The 16,045-nt window shown below is 40.7% G+C and overlaps 1 protein-coding gene across 4 annotated transcripts in view; it reads left to right on the top strand.

Annotated features, from left to right (window-relative positions):
- sox6 (SRY-box transcription factor 6) overlaps positions 1–16,045 on the top strand; it is a 129,597-nt gene that overhangs the window by 72,331 nt on the left and 41,221 nt on the right. For all 4 annotated transcript variants that reach the window (XM_026378349.1, XM_026378350.1, XM_026378351.1 and 1 more), the window contains 2 exons: positions 3,901–4,073; positions 5,554–5,622. In XM_026378349.1, the coding sequence (XP_026234134.1) occupies positions 3,901–4,073; positions 5,554–5,622 (242 nt within the window). The remainder of the gene's footprint in view (positions 1–3,900; positions 4,074–5,553; positions 5,623–16,045) is intronic.

Genomic DNA, 16,045 nt, shown 5'->3' with positions numbered 1-16,045 from the left:
TGCTTTTAGGGTCCAAAAACAACAGCTGCTATGAAATAAAATAATAGGAAATAAAAGATTTTATATCATCGTAACATGTTTTCAGCCATATCTATAAAACTCACACAACTCTTTTCATTCTAGGTGTAATCTGTGCAGTACTGTGCTCACTCCTCAGTCCTGTTTTTATTTATTACAATAAATAAGTTAAATAACATTTTGTTGTATACAGTAATTAGTTATTAGCAATGTCCAAAAGTCAGTGGGATTTTCTTACTTTTAGGAGAGAACCTTTAAGTTTATGTTTAATCTTCACAAAAGTGAATTCTGTGGCTCTGTCTATCAGCAGAAAATGATTTCTACTTTAAACACTAAATAAGGTAATGGATGTCCTTAGCTGCTACTCAATTTACTTTGTTTCCAAAGAAAGAATTGACAAAGGATCAGATAACCACAGAATTCACACGTGTGCATTTACTCAGAGGCATGTACCTTTTATTGATTGAAGCAGCGTGTAACACACATCTGTACACACTCATGTCTACATTCACACACACTTAAGGAGAGAGCAGAGAAAAGAGTCTCAGCATGCAAGGCATTCAAGCTATGTGGGGTCTATGTGTGGACAAAGCTTGGTACAATCGTAGCATTTAGACAAGTCCTAATTTACTTAGGATGGGTTTGCAGCATATGGAAGCATCCACAATAGCTGACTCATAGAGAGACAAAGAAATTCCAGTCTTCTGGCGTTAAAAAACTCAATTCAGATCTGGTCATAATGGCTCAGCTGTCCTAACCAAAGGAAGGGAAGAGAATAGGGTGCCTTGTGATTTTCCCCCTTTTCACCCTCACCCACCCTCCCTTTTCTTCTTTTTTTGTGCCTGAATCTTTTATCTGTGTTATTCACTCGGGATTCTTCAAAGTAACAAGCCTCCTTCTTTTTCCCCGGTACTGGACTTGGAACCCAAATTAGAGACTGCTTGATTAGAGCAGAGAGGAGGGAGCCAAGAGAGAGAGAGAGAGAGAGAGAGGGAGAGATGTGGGTATTGGACAGAACAAATCGCACCCCTACAAAGTGCCTTTTATCCAAAGACCCCAAGGCTCAAATACCCCCATCCCTTCCCAAGCAACCATGGCTCTGCTTCCTCTTATCATTTATTTAGTCGCCCGGTGATGTTTTCTGCCCTACTTTGTGACGTTTAGAAGAGGCAGGAAAGGTGAATCCTGAATGGGCTGAAACTGAACAACGCAGCTTTACGTCTCCACCTCCTATGTGTCAATCTAAAATCTTAAGTTACCACAGTGGTCTGAGGGGGGAAAAAAACAACACGAAAAGTGGCAGCACAGCTTGACCACGCACTCCTGGGATCTCCTTCTTGTGTCAGGCTGGTATTGTACTAACGAACCTCAGTCATCTAACAGGAGGATGTCACAACATGTTAGGTCTGGTCAGGCTGCTGGGGTTTATGTAAAGCCAAGGCATCTTTGGGCTGTCTGTCTGCCATCGGAAGTGCAATGTGAGGAGACATGTTAACGGGCAGACCCCAGCCCCACCACTGTTAAAAGCCATGCAATATGCAGGAAACGGCCTCTTTTGTCAGCAGGCTGGTCAGACACAGACCACGACTCTCCTCTTCTACACCACCCAATAAAAGTTTTATCTGCATTTTAAAGCTGATCCATAATTTAAAGCAGGAAGAAAGAGATTTTTACACTAACCAGTCAACAAAAAACATATGTGCCCGATTTTCTACTAAGCTGTGTACAGTCTTCAAGGTGAAATTCCATATTTAGATGTTTGGATGTGTTTTAATATTCGCCTTCAGCACAAACAAATATAAAAACACAAAAAATTATTACAATTAAAGTGAGCTACTATGGAAGGCCCTGACTGCAGTACAGATGGCACTTTGGGCTTCCCACAATTCAGCTCAACATCCAAACAATGGGCTCTCTGTTAGTATTCTTTTGGTGTCCAGGCGGGACTGCACACTCCCCACTCAAACTAACCCATCAGATCCCTATGTGGAGCCTCAATATCAGTCCCACAGCACATTCATACACACCAACACGGTCACCTTTTTTTAAACAGTATTGACACTTTTCCACTTCTGAGTGATCATCAGAAATGTTTAATTAGGCAGCATGAGAGGGCATCAGTCCAGACGGACTCCCAGTTCAAGGTCATCTATGCCGGCCTCAGGGTCTGATGGCCCTCATCTTCACCTGGGCAATGATGATTTCTTATCCCCTTTTCTTTCTTTCTCCTTTTCTCCTTCCCACCACAGTATTGATAGCTGTGATTTATTGTGACAACGACTGATGCATCTTGTTGGTGACCTGTAAAAGGCGACTCATTCATGGACACAGGCAAAGGTTAATAAAATTGGTGCTGATTGTATCAATTTTACAGATACACCATTCACCAAGTGTATTTGGATGAATAAGAAGTCAATTCAGGCCTTGGAAACTGCACACAGGCCCAATGAATAGCTGCTTTTAGGTGCTTTTTTTCGTTAGCAGGATAAATGGAGAATTGCAGCTCTCTTCCATTGCAGCAGGCAGCGGAGGCATAGCGAGGCGAACTGAGGTTCAGACAAGCCTGCCAGTAAATTGCTCTGAATGGGATCTGGAGGTTGACAGGCCCTATTAAGACAAACGGCTTTCCTCATCGGAGAGATAAAATAAATCAGGTGTTTAGTCAAATTAAAATAGTTTGAGTGGAGAGGGCCCCTGGGAGCTCTCGGAGAAACTCAAGACAGATGTGGCTAGAGACAAGAGGAAGACACCCAGGAAAGAATTCAGCTCCTGTTGGCCCCAGGCCAGATTTAACTGTACTCTTATCTAGATCTCTATGCTTTTATCCATCTACCTCTCTTTCGCGGGCTGTCTCTCTGTCTCTTCTTCCCCATCTCTCCCTTTTTTTTTTTGTATGTTCCCTCAGATCAGCCTGTCATACAGGAGTGCAGTGGGAGGAGAGTGAGTTACTGTCTAGCCTTTCAATGGCAATTATGTTGGCTGTGTAAGTCAATGGTAGGATCACTTAGCATTGATTAGGCGAAGGGAGAGAGCAGTGCAGTGGAGCAGCCCGCTCTATCACACACAGTGCAGACATGAGACTATACAGTGAATAAGCCTTTTGGTCTGTTGTAGCTTTTAATTTTCAAGTATGCCTGGAACAACTACACCGATGATATAAAGAGGGTGTTGTATGGTTATGATACAAATCTGTCTTTAATTATGAATTATTATGATTGCCATTATAATTTGGAACATCTTTTTACTGGGTTTTTCGTTCAAGTATTGGCAAGTTTGCAAAATCCTTTTAAATTAAATGTGCGAGGGGTTGTTGTTCTAATATATTGCTGGAATGACCATACAATAAAAACTTGTGTAGTTTGAAGGCCAGTGCAAAACTGACTTGCAACACCTATGTTCACCCCTTGTAGTCTTGACATAAGCTGCCACCTCAGTTTGACAGCTCCCCGCAGTTCTTTGTCTATGTGCTGGAAACAATGCTTTCTCTTTCTTCGTCTAAAAGCTGTGAATACCAGCTCGAGTAAAATAGACAACTCCAGACTGTGTGTGACCTTAACACTTTCTAGTGAATTCACTGCAGTTGGTTGCTGCCTGTGTGGTTTTCTTTGTGCTATATATTGTGTACAATACAATAGCACAATACGATTATGGGTGTGTGCACCATGGTCCCTTTCCTATATTTTGCAGTATACAATGATCGAGGCCTTCTGCAGGCTTTCTTACAAAAGTCTACACCCTGGTTACTTAGTCAGGCCACTATGAAACCTTTTGTGTACTGTTTTCTTTTCAGGCATGTAAAACTTATGACTCAGGCTCTCCACTTAATGTTTATCCTTTCCACTCCTGACATCAATCTTTCTCTCTCTGTCCCCCCCTCACTAGGTACTCCAGAGAGCCTGGCAGAAAAGGAACACCAGCTCTCTACAATGATCACCCAGCTGATCAGCCTGCGAGAGCAGCTTCTGGCTGCCCACGACGAACAGAAGAAGCTCGCGGCTTCACAAATGGAGAAACAGAGGCAGCAAATGGAGTTAGCTCGTCAGCAGCAGGAGCAGGTACCTGCTCACTGTTTCCCTCCCTTCCTTTTTATTTCAAACATTGATTTCCCTTCCATTTTTAATCCTTTTTATGCCATTCGCCCCTTTGTCCCCATAATAAATTCCATTAAACACATCTGTGACAAATTGTCACGTAACTTTCTATTTCATATTAAATTTCATGCCTGAAATATGCCAATAAAATTTTACTCAGTAGGAATTTGGAATAATATTAGATTTAAGAGATGTTATATTCTATATTGCCGCAGATATTTCAGTCATGCTCTCTCGCCCACATTTATGCTGTGTGGTAGGAAAAATGTTATTATGACTTGTACTAACAAATGCAGGGGAACGTGTGAATTAAACGTTATATTAAACATTGAAGTACTCTATATCTTATAAATCGACTCCTATTAGAACAAGCCTGGCATTAGATTTGCAGCACAAATCAGGCCAATGAGCCATATTGTACAAATCAGCAAATTAGCAGAGGCCATGAAGTGTGTTAATGTCTGAGAAGAAATAAGGACACAAACTATCCACACGGGCGACACTTTTATTATCACCAGCCACCCTAATGGCTATGAGTCAATTATCAGCAAGGAGTTCACTCAGAGTTTTCTCTGCACACTCTCAGGCCTGTGGTAAATGAAGAGATAGACCATATACCTTGGAGTGATGCATTTGGTCATAGTACACTAATAATACATTAACAGTATTGATTTCTTTTTCAATCAATGATGCTCATTTGCAAACTACACTCAACTCTGTGGGCTTTGTAGACACTGCAGCATAAATGAACACTGATATAAGATATTTTATTATTTGATCTTATTTTAAAATGGAAGAATATTAATAAAATGGAGAGGGGAGGGGAGGGGGCAGAGCAGAGAGCCTGCTGAGAGATAGAATGTCATCAAGCCATCAAGATACAACACAGTAATTAACTGTTGACACTTGTGAGGAAGCCAGCACAAATTAATCTTGACACATTTGCAGACGACCGATATCTTACAGTGAACACTTTGTAATTATATTTAAAAATGAAAATTAAATGACACTTAAAACTAGGTTGTCATGCTCAATGAAGTAGGCATGTAGAAAGAGGGACTGCTGGGATGAGAAGGATTGCGGTGTGGCTGCTCGTCACTCAGGGGCAGCAGGGACCTCTGTCACCCGTACACTGCCTGCAGCAGTTATCTCCATCATAACCGCGTTTGTCTGTTCTATAATTCATTTATTCTCCGAATACTACTAATTTTAACTGAGCAGCTCAGCCCCGTTTATTTCATGTTAGGGTTAGGGTTATTTTTTTTTATATATTTGGCAACATTTTGTTTGCACTAATGTCCTATTTTCTCTCAGTAGATAATTCCTCTTATACACTACAACTGGATTTTAATTTGAATATATGCCTATTGATGTCCCTGCTCTTCTTTATGTCACTTTAACCAGGACTGATTTAATTTACCTTCTTTTTTTTGTCCCCGACCAGATTGCAAGACAACAGCAGCAGCTTCTGCAGCAGCAGCACAAAATCAACCTCCTCCAGCAGCAGATCCAGGTCAGTGAGTGTGTTTCTCTTGGCCCTCTAACACTCTCAGAGAAAGTGAGAGCTTACACCTCTCACTTTCTGCACAGTGATTACTACAACATTTCTCCCTCTTCGGTGTAATTAGTGCAGCAGGGCCCTCGCCATAAGCCAAATGTCTGGATGTAATGGCACAGATCAATAAAATTAAACATTAAAGTAAATACCACTGCTAAACTCTGTTAGTCTTCTTATCTATTCCTTTTTTAATATTTCTTGTCTCTTTATCTTTAATTCCTGTGTCACACTAACATTCGTCACTCTCATCAAATGTTAATTGCCTGTTGGTAATGGTGAGGGTTTTAAAATATGGAGGGGAATAATTAGCACATCTTAATGAACAAAAAAGGGGGAAAAGTAACAACAGCTAATGAGTCATATTGATGGAGAAGAGCTTAGAGGTGGGGGACATGAAAGGGGCTGGTAAATGCCTCAGAAACGAGTCGGTCCCAGATGAGCAACATGGCATGGTTTCACAGAGCTCCTACCACTGACATTATCACTGTGCTGTGTGTGGATTTCTTTTTCTCCTTGTTCCTTATTGCTTTAGTTTTGTGTTTGTGGTTTGAGCATCATGCCAGACTCCGTCATTCTCATTAGTGTGTGTGTATGACCACCCAGGTAGCATGTTTCTGGACATAGTCAGGCAGTACAGGGGTAACTGTGCTGTTGGTAAGCGCCAGTGGTCAAGGCTATGAGCCTGGCTGCCTGTGTGAAGCTAATGTTATCTTGTTGGGTGTGCTTGGTGTCAGGCACATGCTTCTCCATTCACCTCCTCCTCCTCCGCTTGTTCTTTTAACAGACAACTCTCCACCCTTGCCTTTCATTATGTTCAGACAGTACCTTTTTGCATTACGCACAGGAGACACTTTTTGTTTTTCTTCAGTTTTTATCTGTAGGCATCCAGTTTGTTCTTCAGATACAGATAGGGAAAAGCAAACTTCTGGTCTCAAACGGCACTTTTCTTTACTGCTAGGACATCAGAATGCCTCCTTTAAGGGCTCTTTGCAAGAGAAAGATCACACTGTCAACATGTTCTTGAGAAGCCACTAGCCTGGACAGTCTATTGGAAAAATGATTCCACATTACACTCCACTCAAGAGAAGCGTGGAGCAAGACATGCTGTCTAGAAAACACTCTAAAATGAAGTACCTTACACAGACTGAGGGGCTAGTATTACTAATATCATGGAGGGCCCTTTACTTATGCTCATTGAGCATAAGGGCACAGCCCTAATGCATCTCACTTTTAGAGGCCCTTGCTTTCATCACAAAGTTAAAGGCAAATGATACCTGAAAATTCCCCTTGATGCATAGTTTTGAGAGAGCATTGGGGGGGTCGAGTGTGTATGTGAACTTACTTCTAAATATCCATTTCAAACACTTGAACAGAGATACAAGTGGAATCCTTTCTTGCAGAGCCGAGTTCACCGGCTTCTCCCTTGACCAAATGTGGCACAGATCCTCCCTGATAAAAAAAGAAGCCACATCCACGAGTAAACAAAAGAGTCCCATGTTCACACCATCTGTTCCACTGCACATCAGCCATCTTCTGGCTGCACTTCGCAGACAGAACAGCACCCAGGACCAAACACAGGTCATTCTTAATGCTTCGAGTTGAGCTTATTTAGAGCGAAATTTTTTCTGTCTCCCTAACATAATTTATCCAAATATCCAGTTTGGTGACGGCTGCTGCTTTAGAGTTGGAGTAGCAAAGAGAAGTTAGTAAAGCATTTTTGCCCCTGTTTTCATTACTGCTGCCTCTTAAAAACGCTCTGGCCATTTTAATATATAACAGCTTCGACTTAATTAGTTCTGTAAACAAGCTTCCAGCCTGTATGTCAAAGACTTTTTGCTAAGTAGTAAGCACTGTTGGGGGATTGAGTTACTCTGTTATTAGCATGCAGAGCACTAAACTTTATTGGAGACCCTACTGGTCATCAAAGTCCTTCTGTTTTGGCTTCAGGGAGACAACGCAGAAAAAAGCCTCTTGCTAAGGTCTTGTATTGATGATGTAAGTCATCCCATCGGTGGACACTGTTAACTGTCCAAACAATAAAACCAAGGAGACTGCAACTGGAGACTGCTGTTGGCACACTGCATGTGGCTTTCAACAGGGTTTTGCATGTGGATTGAAAGGAATTGGAGAGGTTTAAAGCATGGCAGTGTTCAGTTTAATCAAGTTTTCCTTTTGAATAGCCATCTCTCTTTTTATCCTTTCTCATCACTCCTACAAGAGAGGGAGAGAGATTTAGTTTTTGTCCTTCGGGATTACAATGTCACTTGTTTTAAGATAGCAGATGTTTTGATTGCAGTGTTTGGGGCTTATCAAAAGTTAAGGCTCAAGGCTCTTTGTGTTTTCCCCTCAGCTTGTTTGTATTCCTTCAGTCGGTCCTCGACATTGAAATCGTCTTGGCCATAATTCAATGCCAGGATGAGATTAACTCAGGTTGATTTAGTTGAAAATTTGACATGTAATAATTAGACATCTATATTAGCGGAGAACTGGTTTGTCCCTTAAGTTCTTATCTCTTTGATTCTGTAGACACTGAGATTACAAAAAGAAAGAAGAAAATCACACTTCTTTCCTTTTTTGTCTTGGCACAACATCTGACCCATTCTCTCCTGCACCAAATGAATCAACAGTCACAGCCGATGAGCAACTAAACCACATCGTGTCAGACTGTTGATGTTGATGTTGACTGTTCTTTCACACTGATTTTCTATACTGTACATGCAGTACACATGCAAGGAGCATGTGAGCAGCGATGGTAGTAACAGCAAGTCCTTCTTGGATATAAACTAAAATAAACTACACCCATGAGACGTAGAGGTCTATGAAATTTAAGCAACAGTAGTGTCCACAGTCACGCAAGCACCATCATCACACCTCACATGGTAATGACTCCAGTTCATGCATTCCTCAAGGAAAAAAAAAATCACAGTCTTACTCTTGCACACAGGCACGCAGATATTCTTGCACAAAGGCGATCGTGTACAGTACATAGACACACAGTGACCCAAAGCACTGATACACACATCAAGAGAATAAATGCTGGCTGAAAGGTCAGGGTGAACTTTATCTTCACAAACAGGCTGGAGAAAGCAGAGCTACCCAGATGAAACAGAGGGACACTTTTAATCCAGAACATTTAATTAAAATATTTTATCAATTAAAATATCACAATATCATGACATTGTCATTTGTCATTGGCTGTGGCATTGATGTGGCAGCCCTGAGTACACAGTGAAATCCAAGATCTGAAAGATGATACATTTCTATGGAGGCCATTGTCAACAAGAGTTTTCTCACACTTGTTTTTGAAACCTCAAATGATGTGTTCATCAAGCAGGTCGGGTTCTATTTATCTTACTGTGACCTGCCATTCTCTTCCTATATGTGGCCCGGCTTCAAATACCAACCTCACTTTATGTACACATACATTATCTGTGCCTCTACATCCTACCTTTAACCTTGTGTCTACAAAGACACACATACACACATACAGAATATGTGTCTCTTCCAATAAAAAAGAAAAAGAAATTCAAAGAGAAAAGGCCAGTATATTGTTGTCTACTGCACACTTCAAAGTTAAATTGGCTTTCACATGCCTTTAATGACAGTGGGGGGACATATTCATTCAATGGTTAGATGCTAAAGGTCCCAAGATTAAAGATGAATTTAAACACACCAGCATTTAGGTGCTCACAGTTTAAAGCAGGTCGGTGGTCATCACTAACAGATCTCCCTCTGTACTTCAGTGCATGTATGGCACACAGTGTACTACTCTCTGCAATATGAATGTGAATACAGACAAAATTATATTACATGTGACTGTTTACTTTCAATTGGTGTATATTTAGAAGAAATAAAGTAAAAACAGGATAGCACTGAGTTTTAGTCAGTTGCACAAAGATTTCCCATTTGCCTCTGTTACAAAGAAACCAGAGAATTCACAGAGGAAGCTCTGTAAAAGTGTCTTCTGTATTCTGTGGCTGTAGAGTCTACCCAGTAAAACACTTGGGCTTTTGTGTTACATACTCACAGTAAATGATGGCATTGATTGCTGATGCTTTAGTTTGCTTCAAATATTTCAAATCAATTTATAAACTGTGATAGTACATTTTAACTTTCAAACTTTTAATTGCTCCATCAACAATAAAGCAATCTATCTAGTTCTATACATCGTAGGAGCAGTTTTGGCAGAGATCCCGTCTGTGTGAGAGTGGATTTTAGTTTTCTCTCCACCTAATATGCTGTGGAGATGTGGTCGAGAGTGGTCAATTTAGATGTCATGCCTCACATGTAGCTTGACCTCCAGCTATCGTGAAGTCGTTCCGCAGACCTTCAATAAAATCCACCTTCTGCTTTGGCTTCACCACTCAAGGACTTTCACATTCTATGTTGTGATGCCATTACAGTGTGATTCAGCTGTACGCTCGGGGTCATGCTCCTGTTGCAATATGAATTATCAAGCAAGTGTAAGGTCTTTGCCACTGAGAAGCAGTTTCCCCCTAATAATTGGCCTGTATTAACTGATTCCTCCATCCTCTATCCAGTCCCACGCAGCCTGATGCCTCTACTGTACCATTGTGCTGTGCAGCGAGGACTGAAACCATTTTTACATTAAAGCCGTTTTATTACAGCTGAAACATTTTACATTCGTTATCTAACTGAATGTCCCAGCATGAACAAAAAAAGATTCTGTCAAATTAGTGTGGTCTGTATGATCTTTGGTCTTTTAATAGCACTGGTTTCTTTATTATTAGAAAAAGGAATATGCATGCCACCCAATTCAATGCAGTAATTTAATGCACTGATTCTGTTTGGTTACCAATTTAGAGAAGCAAAGACTCCAAAACTACAGCATTATGGTAAATATTTTAAATCAATCAGATGAGTTTAAATAAACACAGGGCTGTATGGTAATTGCACAAAGATAATAGCGCTAATTTGTGTATTCTCAGATGCTTTGTTGTCTCCCCGGCACAAATGATTTTCTCAGTGTGAGACACTTATTAATGCAGTGGCAAAAAAAAAAAAAAAAGAAGAAGAACAAAAAGAACAAAAACAGACATTGTTAAAGAGAATGTGTAAGTCCCCCAATTAGCACAGCTAGATTGGAACCGTTAGCATGATAATAAGAGAATAATAGAGTAGGGAAATGATAATGTGTGTGCATTTAAGTGTGTGCGGCTGTATGCACACGCACGCCTGTGCTGCCAGTTCCTCCCCTTGTGTTGAAGACTTCTGTGTAGCCTGCTACTAGGATTATGGTGGGGCATCAACAGCCTAGTCAGACGGGCTTGGCTTTCGCCCAGGGAGGCTCAGTCCAACATGTTCATCCTCCATTTAAGGGAGACTGTTAGCTGATGAAGATGTGCACATGCAAGACTGAAGATAAAAGAAAGCAGTGACCCGACTCATTAGCCCCTGTGATTTAATATATTGACACTTGGATACAAATAATTTCATTTAGTGGACTCTATCGGGGGGAGGGAGGGATCAATTCAATTAGTTATGAAATGTGACTTCTTGTCACAAAGCAGAAGAAATGCTGACATTAAACAAAGTCATGTGCAATATAAACAATAAAGCCATCACTGCCCAGTTAAAACTTTATGATGCACAAAAAAGGTGAGAGAGCTAGAATCTCAGCAGTGGCAGTGATTTAGGATGTAATATCTTTTGTCTGGTAAAACAAATTAATGCTTTTGCTTTTTTATCACTTAGATATAAAGAGTAGAAGCTTGAACCTTTCAGTGTCTGTGGGTTTTGCTCCTTACTTTCTTCTGGAAGACAGAAGAAAGGTGTGAACCTGAAAGGTAACACACCTCGGCAGGGTAACTGAACTGTATATTTATAAAGTAAAATGATTTGCAGATTGTGTGAAAACAGACGCAGTCAGATGAAACCCATGTTTCTTTTCCAACTAGCCAGGAATGTAGACAAACAGAGCTCAATTATTGCTGTAAATGACACCATGAAGTCGTTTCTTTGTGCAACTGGCCTTTATATTCAGACACCTCAGCGGCGTAGGCAGCAACAATTAAGAGGCTCCATATGAGAGGTGACACATGAACGACTGTGATGTGCGAAATCACACCTGAGGGTCTACTTGAAATTAGTCACCTGAGGGGTTTGTAGAGCAGACCTGGGATGGATTAATTTATGACACAAACTGCCAGCCTTCGATTAGTCCACACAAGCGGCAATGCAGGGGCATACACACAACGTCTATTGTACCAAAACCCTACCATAACCAGAGAGAACATGTCCTCTGGTGTGATGTTGAGTTTGTTTCTTCTTCCGCTCTGCATAGACTGTGTTTTCTCTGCTAATGTTGTGCAAACTGTTTTGTCTTCATGTTATGCTTTGCGTGGCCACCATCCCCAGCAGTGGGCACACTCACAGGGAGAAGGAGCTGCATTAATAGGCTCTACTGTATACAGGCAGCCGGCAGGGAGAAAAGGGTGCGTGTTTTCTTTGGGCTGGGGTGGCAAAGCAAAGCATTCAGCCCATGGCCAAAGCAAACTAGGAGCTTTTTGTTTTGGAGGCAGAGGAGATTCGAGGCATTCCTGAACAGAACACAATGATCGACCAATTTTGTTCTAAGCACAGAAACTGAGGGATGTAAATCTCCTTAATTAAATTTCTAAATTTTGAAAATATTACAACTTTAAGAGGATTTTTCAGACATGTCATAAAATCTCTCGTTTGATGTCTTACACAGATTTTTCTTGATCATCATCAGGTGATGCTATTTGAGCACATCTGCAAGTCTTAACACACGTGTGTCTCTAATAAAGTTGCTCAGTTGCTCTCTGCTGATCAACAGAGTGGGCTCTGTTGTCTTCTGCTGCCCAACAGCTGGGAACTAATAATGAAGACAGAACCTTAGTCTGTGATTGGAGGACAGGACAGAGGGGGAAACCCAGATGTAATGTGGACAATTCCATCATACAAATAGCATCACTTGGAGTGGTCTACTGTTTTGCTGTCAGACAGAATATTTACTTTATAACTACTAAATGTTTTCCCTTGAATTTTAAAAACATGTTCAGTTAAATAAGACATGGAAATGGAAACTAAGTGTCTCAAAGGTCAGTTTTTAAAAATATCTTCTAAAATGTAATGTACAGCTAACAGTTGGACAGTCTCTCTGCTTGCTTCAACATGATGTTATATTTCAAACCTTTCCAGCCACATTTTATCTTAAGCTTCACAGACTTAAATTCCTGTATTTCCCCCCTTTACACTGTGTCCAATTTACTTTAGAACCTCACTCGCCCCTGTCGAATGAGGGTCATAGGCATTTCACTTCCGAGGTATACACACACACATTTATATATATATATGTACGTGTGTGTGTGGAATACACAGGATAATGATGAGGGCCTTAAATCCACTTGTGGGTTTGTTTATGTCTGGTCTCTCCTTTCCTGTCATTACACATGCTGTTTGAGGGTTCCCTGTGGATTTCACCGGTTTACTGTGAACCTTCATTTTATGGCCAAATTTTTGAAAAAAAAAAATCATTATTACATCCATGTATGTCCCTGTTTTAGAGCTAATATCAATTGGAAATATAATGAAATTTGTGTTTAAAATATTCAGTACTTTAAAGGAACTGTGGGATTGTGTTGCTGTGTGTACACACACTGTGTCAGTATGTAGGAAAGCCTTTTCCTACTACTTATATCATAATGTGTCCTTTTAATGTGTTCAGAATCACACAATATTTAATGTAATTTAATTTAATAGACAGTAGATAGCATGAAAACTCTCTTCGGTCAGTTAAACATACACCAATTAAAAAGCTTTAATTAACGAAAAGCTTTGAGGCATGAGCTTAATATTTCTTTTCTGTCCAGATTAAAATTTTCAGACAAATTTAACTGAAAAGATTTTTTAAATTGTTTTTAAAAAATATATGTACTAATAACATTTTATATATAAATGTTGCGTTTTAGTATTTTACACTGTATGCATGTATGTATGTATGTTTTACTATTTTATTTTATTATTATACTTTTAAGCTTTTTTTAAATCCTACAACATTTAATACTGAAACTGCAATAAACTAAAGCAGTGCTCAGAAATCTTATAAATGCCAGGCAGTGTATTGAAGAAAACAGTAGCCTGCAGTTTTATCTAGTATTCCACAGAAGTCAGGAGGAGCAATGAGATGGAGGAGGGCTGGAGTGGAAGGATATGGGGTGGGGTGTGTTAGGCGGGTCAGAGGGTTGGACTACCCTGGTTTCAAGCTTCCGTCTTAATATAGACATATTGGAATGGCTGTTTTCCAAGAAGGCTTGTTTTACTGTGTAAGGAATTAGTGGAACAAGAAGTCATCTATTGGTTATTCCCTCTGGATGGCCTGATCTCACTCAAGTGTCTGGATTTGCTACAGTTTAACACAGACACACACACACACACACAGGCATGGCTGTGAGCGTCACACTTAAACCTGAGCACACAGCGCCTGCTGTTAGAGTCAGTGCTGTACCCTGCAATTCACAGAAAATATTATGGGTCTTTATTCAGGGTATTGCTTGTACAATACTAGATGTCTGTCTTTAATTTTTGTAGCAAAATGTGTTATAAAGGATTTCAGATGTATGAAGCAAGTAAGGCGAAAAGGTCAGAGACTTGACCAGGACAAGGGCCCTTTGTTGGTGACCTGAACCTCTCCAGTGTATTTGCCCTCCCCATTCCAGTATATTCACCGCCAGAGCAGACAGGCAGGAATAATGTGCCTCAGTCTAGTGGGTGGTAATATGAAGACCTTCATTCAAAAGCAGAAGTCTGGAGCATCAAAGTCTGGTTCAAATCTATTGATCTATTTGTCTGATTACCATCGGCTACAGACAAATCCAAACACCATCACATCTCTGTCCGATCAATGTGTGCGTCTGCTATGTGATGTAACTGTTCAGCTTTATGGCAGCCAATCAGCTGATAAGTGACCTGTAGTAAAGGAGTAATATGTGCTTAAAGAACCGTTGATTGTTTCACTAGGGGGGGGGGAGATCCTGCGGCAACACTAAGGATTCGCCAGTCCAGAAGAGCTTCCACTGAGTGATTTTCCTCATGGTTAGGCTCCAGTACAGTGTACACCCAGCGGGTTGTGTACACAGTGGCGGGTGTTAAACATATCCTGCTGTCTAGTGTCAGTTTTATTGTGTTTGCTGCAGTTGGGATAAAGCCAGACTTTCCTGTTTCCCCAAGATCACTTTCCCTTTAAATGGATCACAAAAGGTGATATCTACTCCTAGGCGTTTGGTGTGCAGCTCAGTGGAGAGCAGGGGGGAACGAGGTGTGAACTATCAGTTCTTAGAGAAACAGCTGGAGTCTAACATCCCTGGGTAAAATTAGAGAACCCCTCCTATAGGAAATGTGAAAAAGAAGGTTAGCGAGAGTTGCGGATCTGACAGCTACTAAAGTGTGGAAGTAATTTTATTAAAATGAGATGCCAGTGTAACACAAGTCCCCTTCTAAATGATTACGGGTGATTGTGATCTTTTCCTAATGGGAAAGGCGCCTATTAAAATCAAAATGATTGTACAAAATAAAGACTATCATCACCATGAACAGAAATTTTTGGTTACTTGCACTCGTATTGTTTTTCGGTATTACCATAAAAGAGATGGAGTGGTTTTACTTTTTACAAGTCTCCTCAAGGCAAATTAATGCAGATTCTATCTAAGATAAGCATCCGTGTGTGAGGTGTGTTAAAAGGTGTCAAGAAGCAGTTCATCAGGATATTAGACCCAGGATCTCACGGGTCCTTTCAAGCTAATAACCATGAACCACTGTGAGAATTAAGTAGATGTTTGTCTTTTTTGCCCATTTCATCTTTCAACCCTGTTAATAGTGACCGACTGTAACAGCGCTCCCAGATTCCATCACACGCACATTGTGGACAAACGTGAGTGTGGATCAGTGCATAAAAGTGCAAGGGGTTCAGAAAGAAAACCAGCAGGGGGTCTTCAGGCCTCCTGGGTGCTTTGTAGAGGCTATAACAGACAGCGAGGAACATGGGTGTTGACAGGGGCCCAAGTGAGTGCTGTAATGCGCTGTACATCTCCATTTGCACTCCGTGTTTAGGAGCTGCCTGCTTGCGTGTTGTGTCTGCATTTTATCACAATCAAACCTAAAAGAAAAAGTACAAATCTAGCACAAAGAAATGCACAGTGCATAATTTGTGAGTAAATGAAGTGTTAAAACAAATGATGCAGTGTATACTGTATTTGTCTGTGGGTACGATTGTAAGTGCTAGGAGAAATGAAGGGAGCTCTTTCAAGTCTACCCTGTCTCTTACACCTAGTGTATTTACACATCAGAGATGAATCTGTCTGAGTTGTCTGACTTGACCTCGGCTGTCTGAAGCCAG

Source organism: Anabas testudineus, chromosome 3, assembly GCF_900324465.2.
Source record: "Anabas testudineus chromosome 3, fAnaTes1.2, whole genome shotgun sequence".
Lineage (NCBI taxonomy): Eukaryota > Metazoa > Chordata > Actinopteri > Anabantiformes > Anabantidae > Anabas > Anabas testudineus.
Note: the sequence above shows the minus strand (reverse complement) of the source record. Positions and strands in the feature narration are given on the sequence as shown.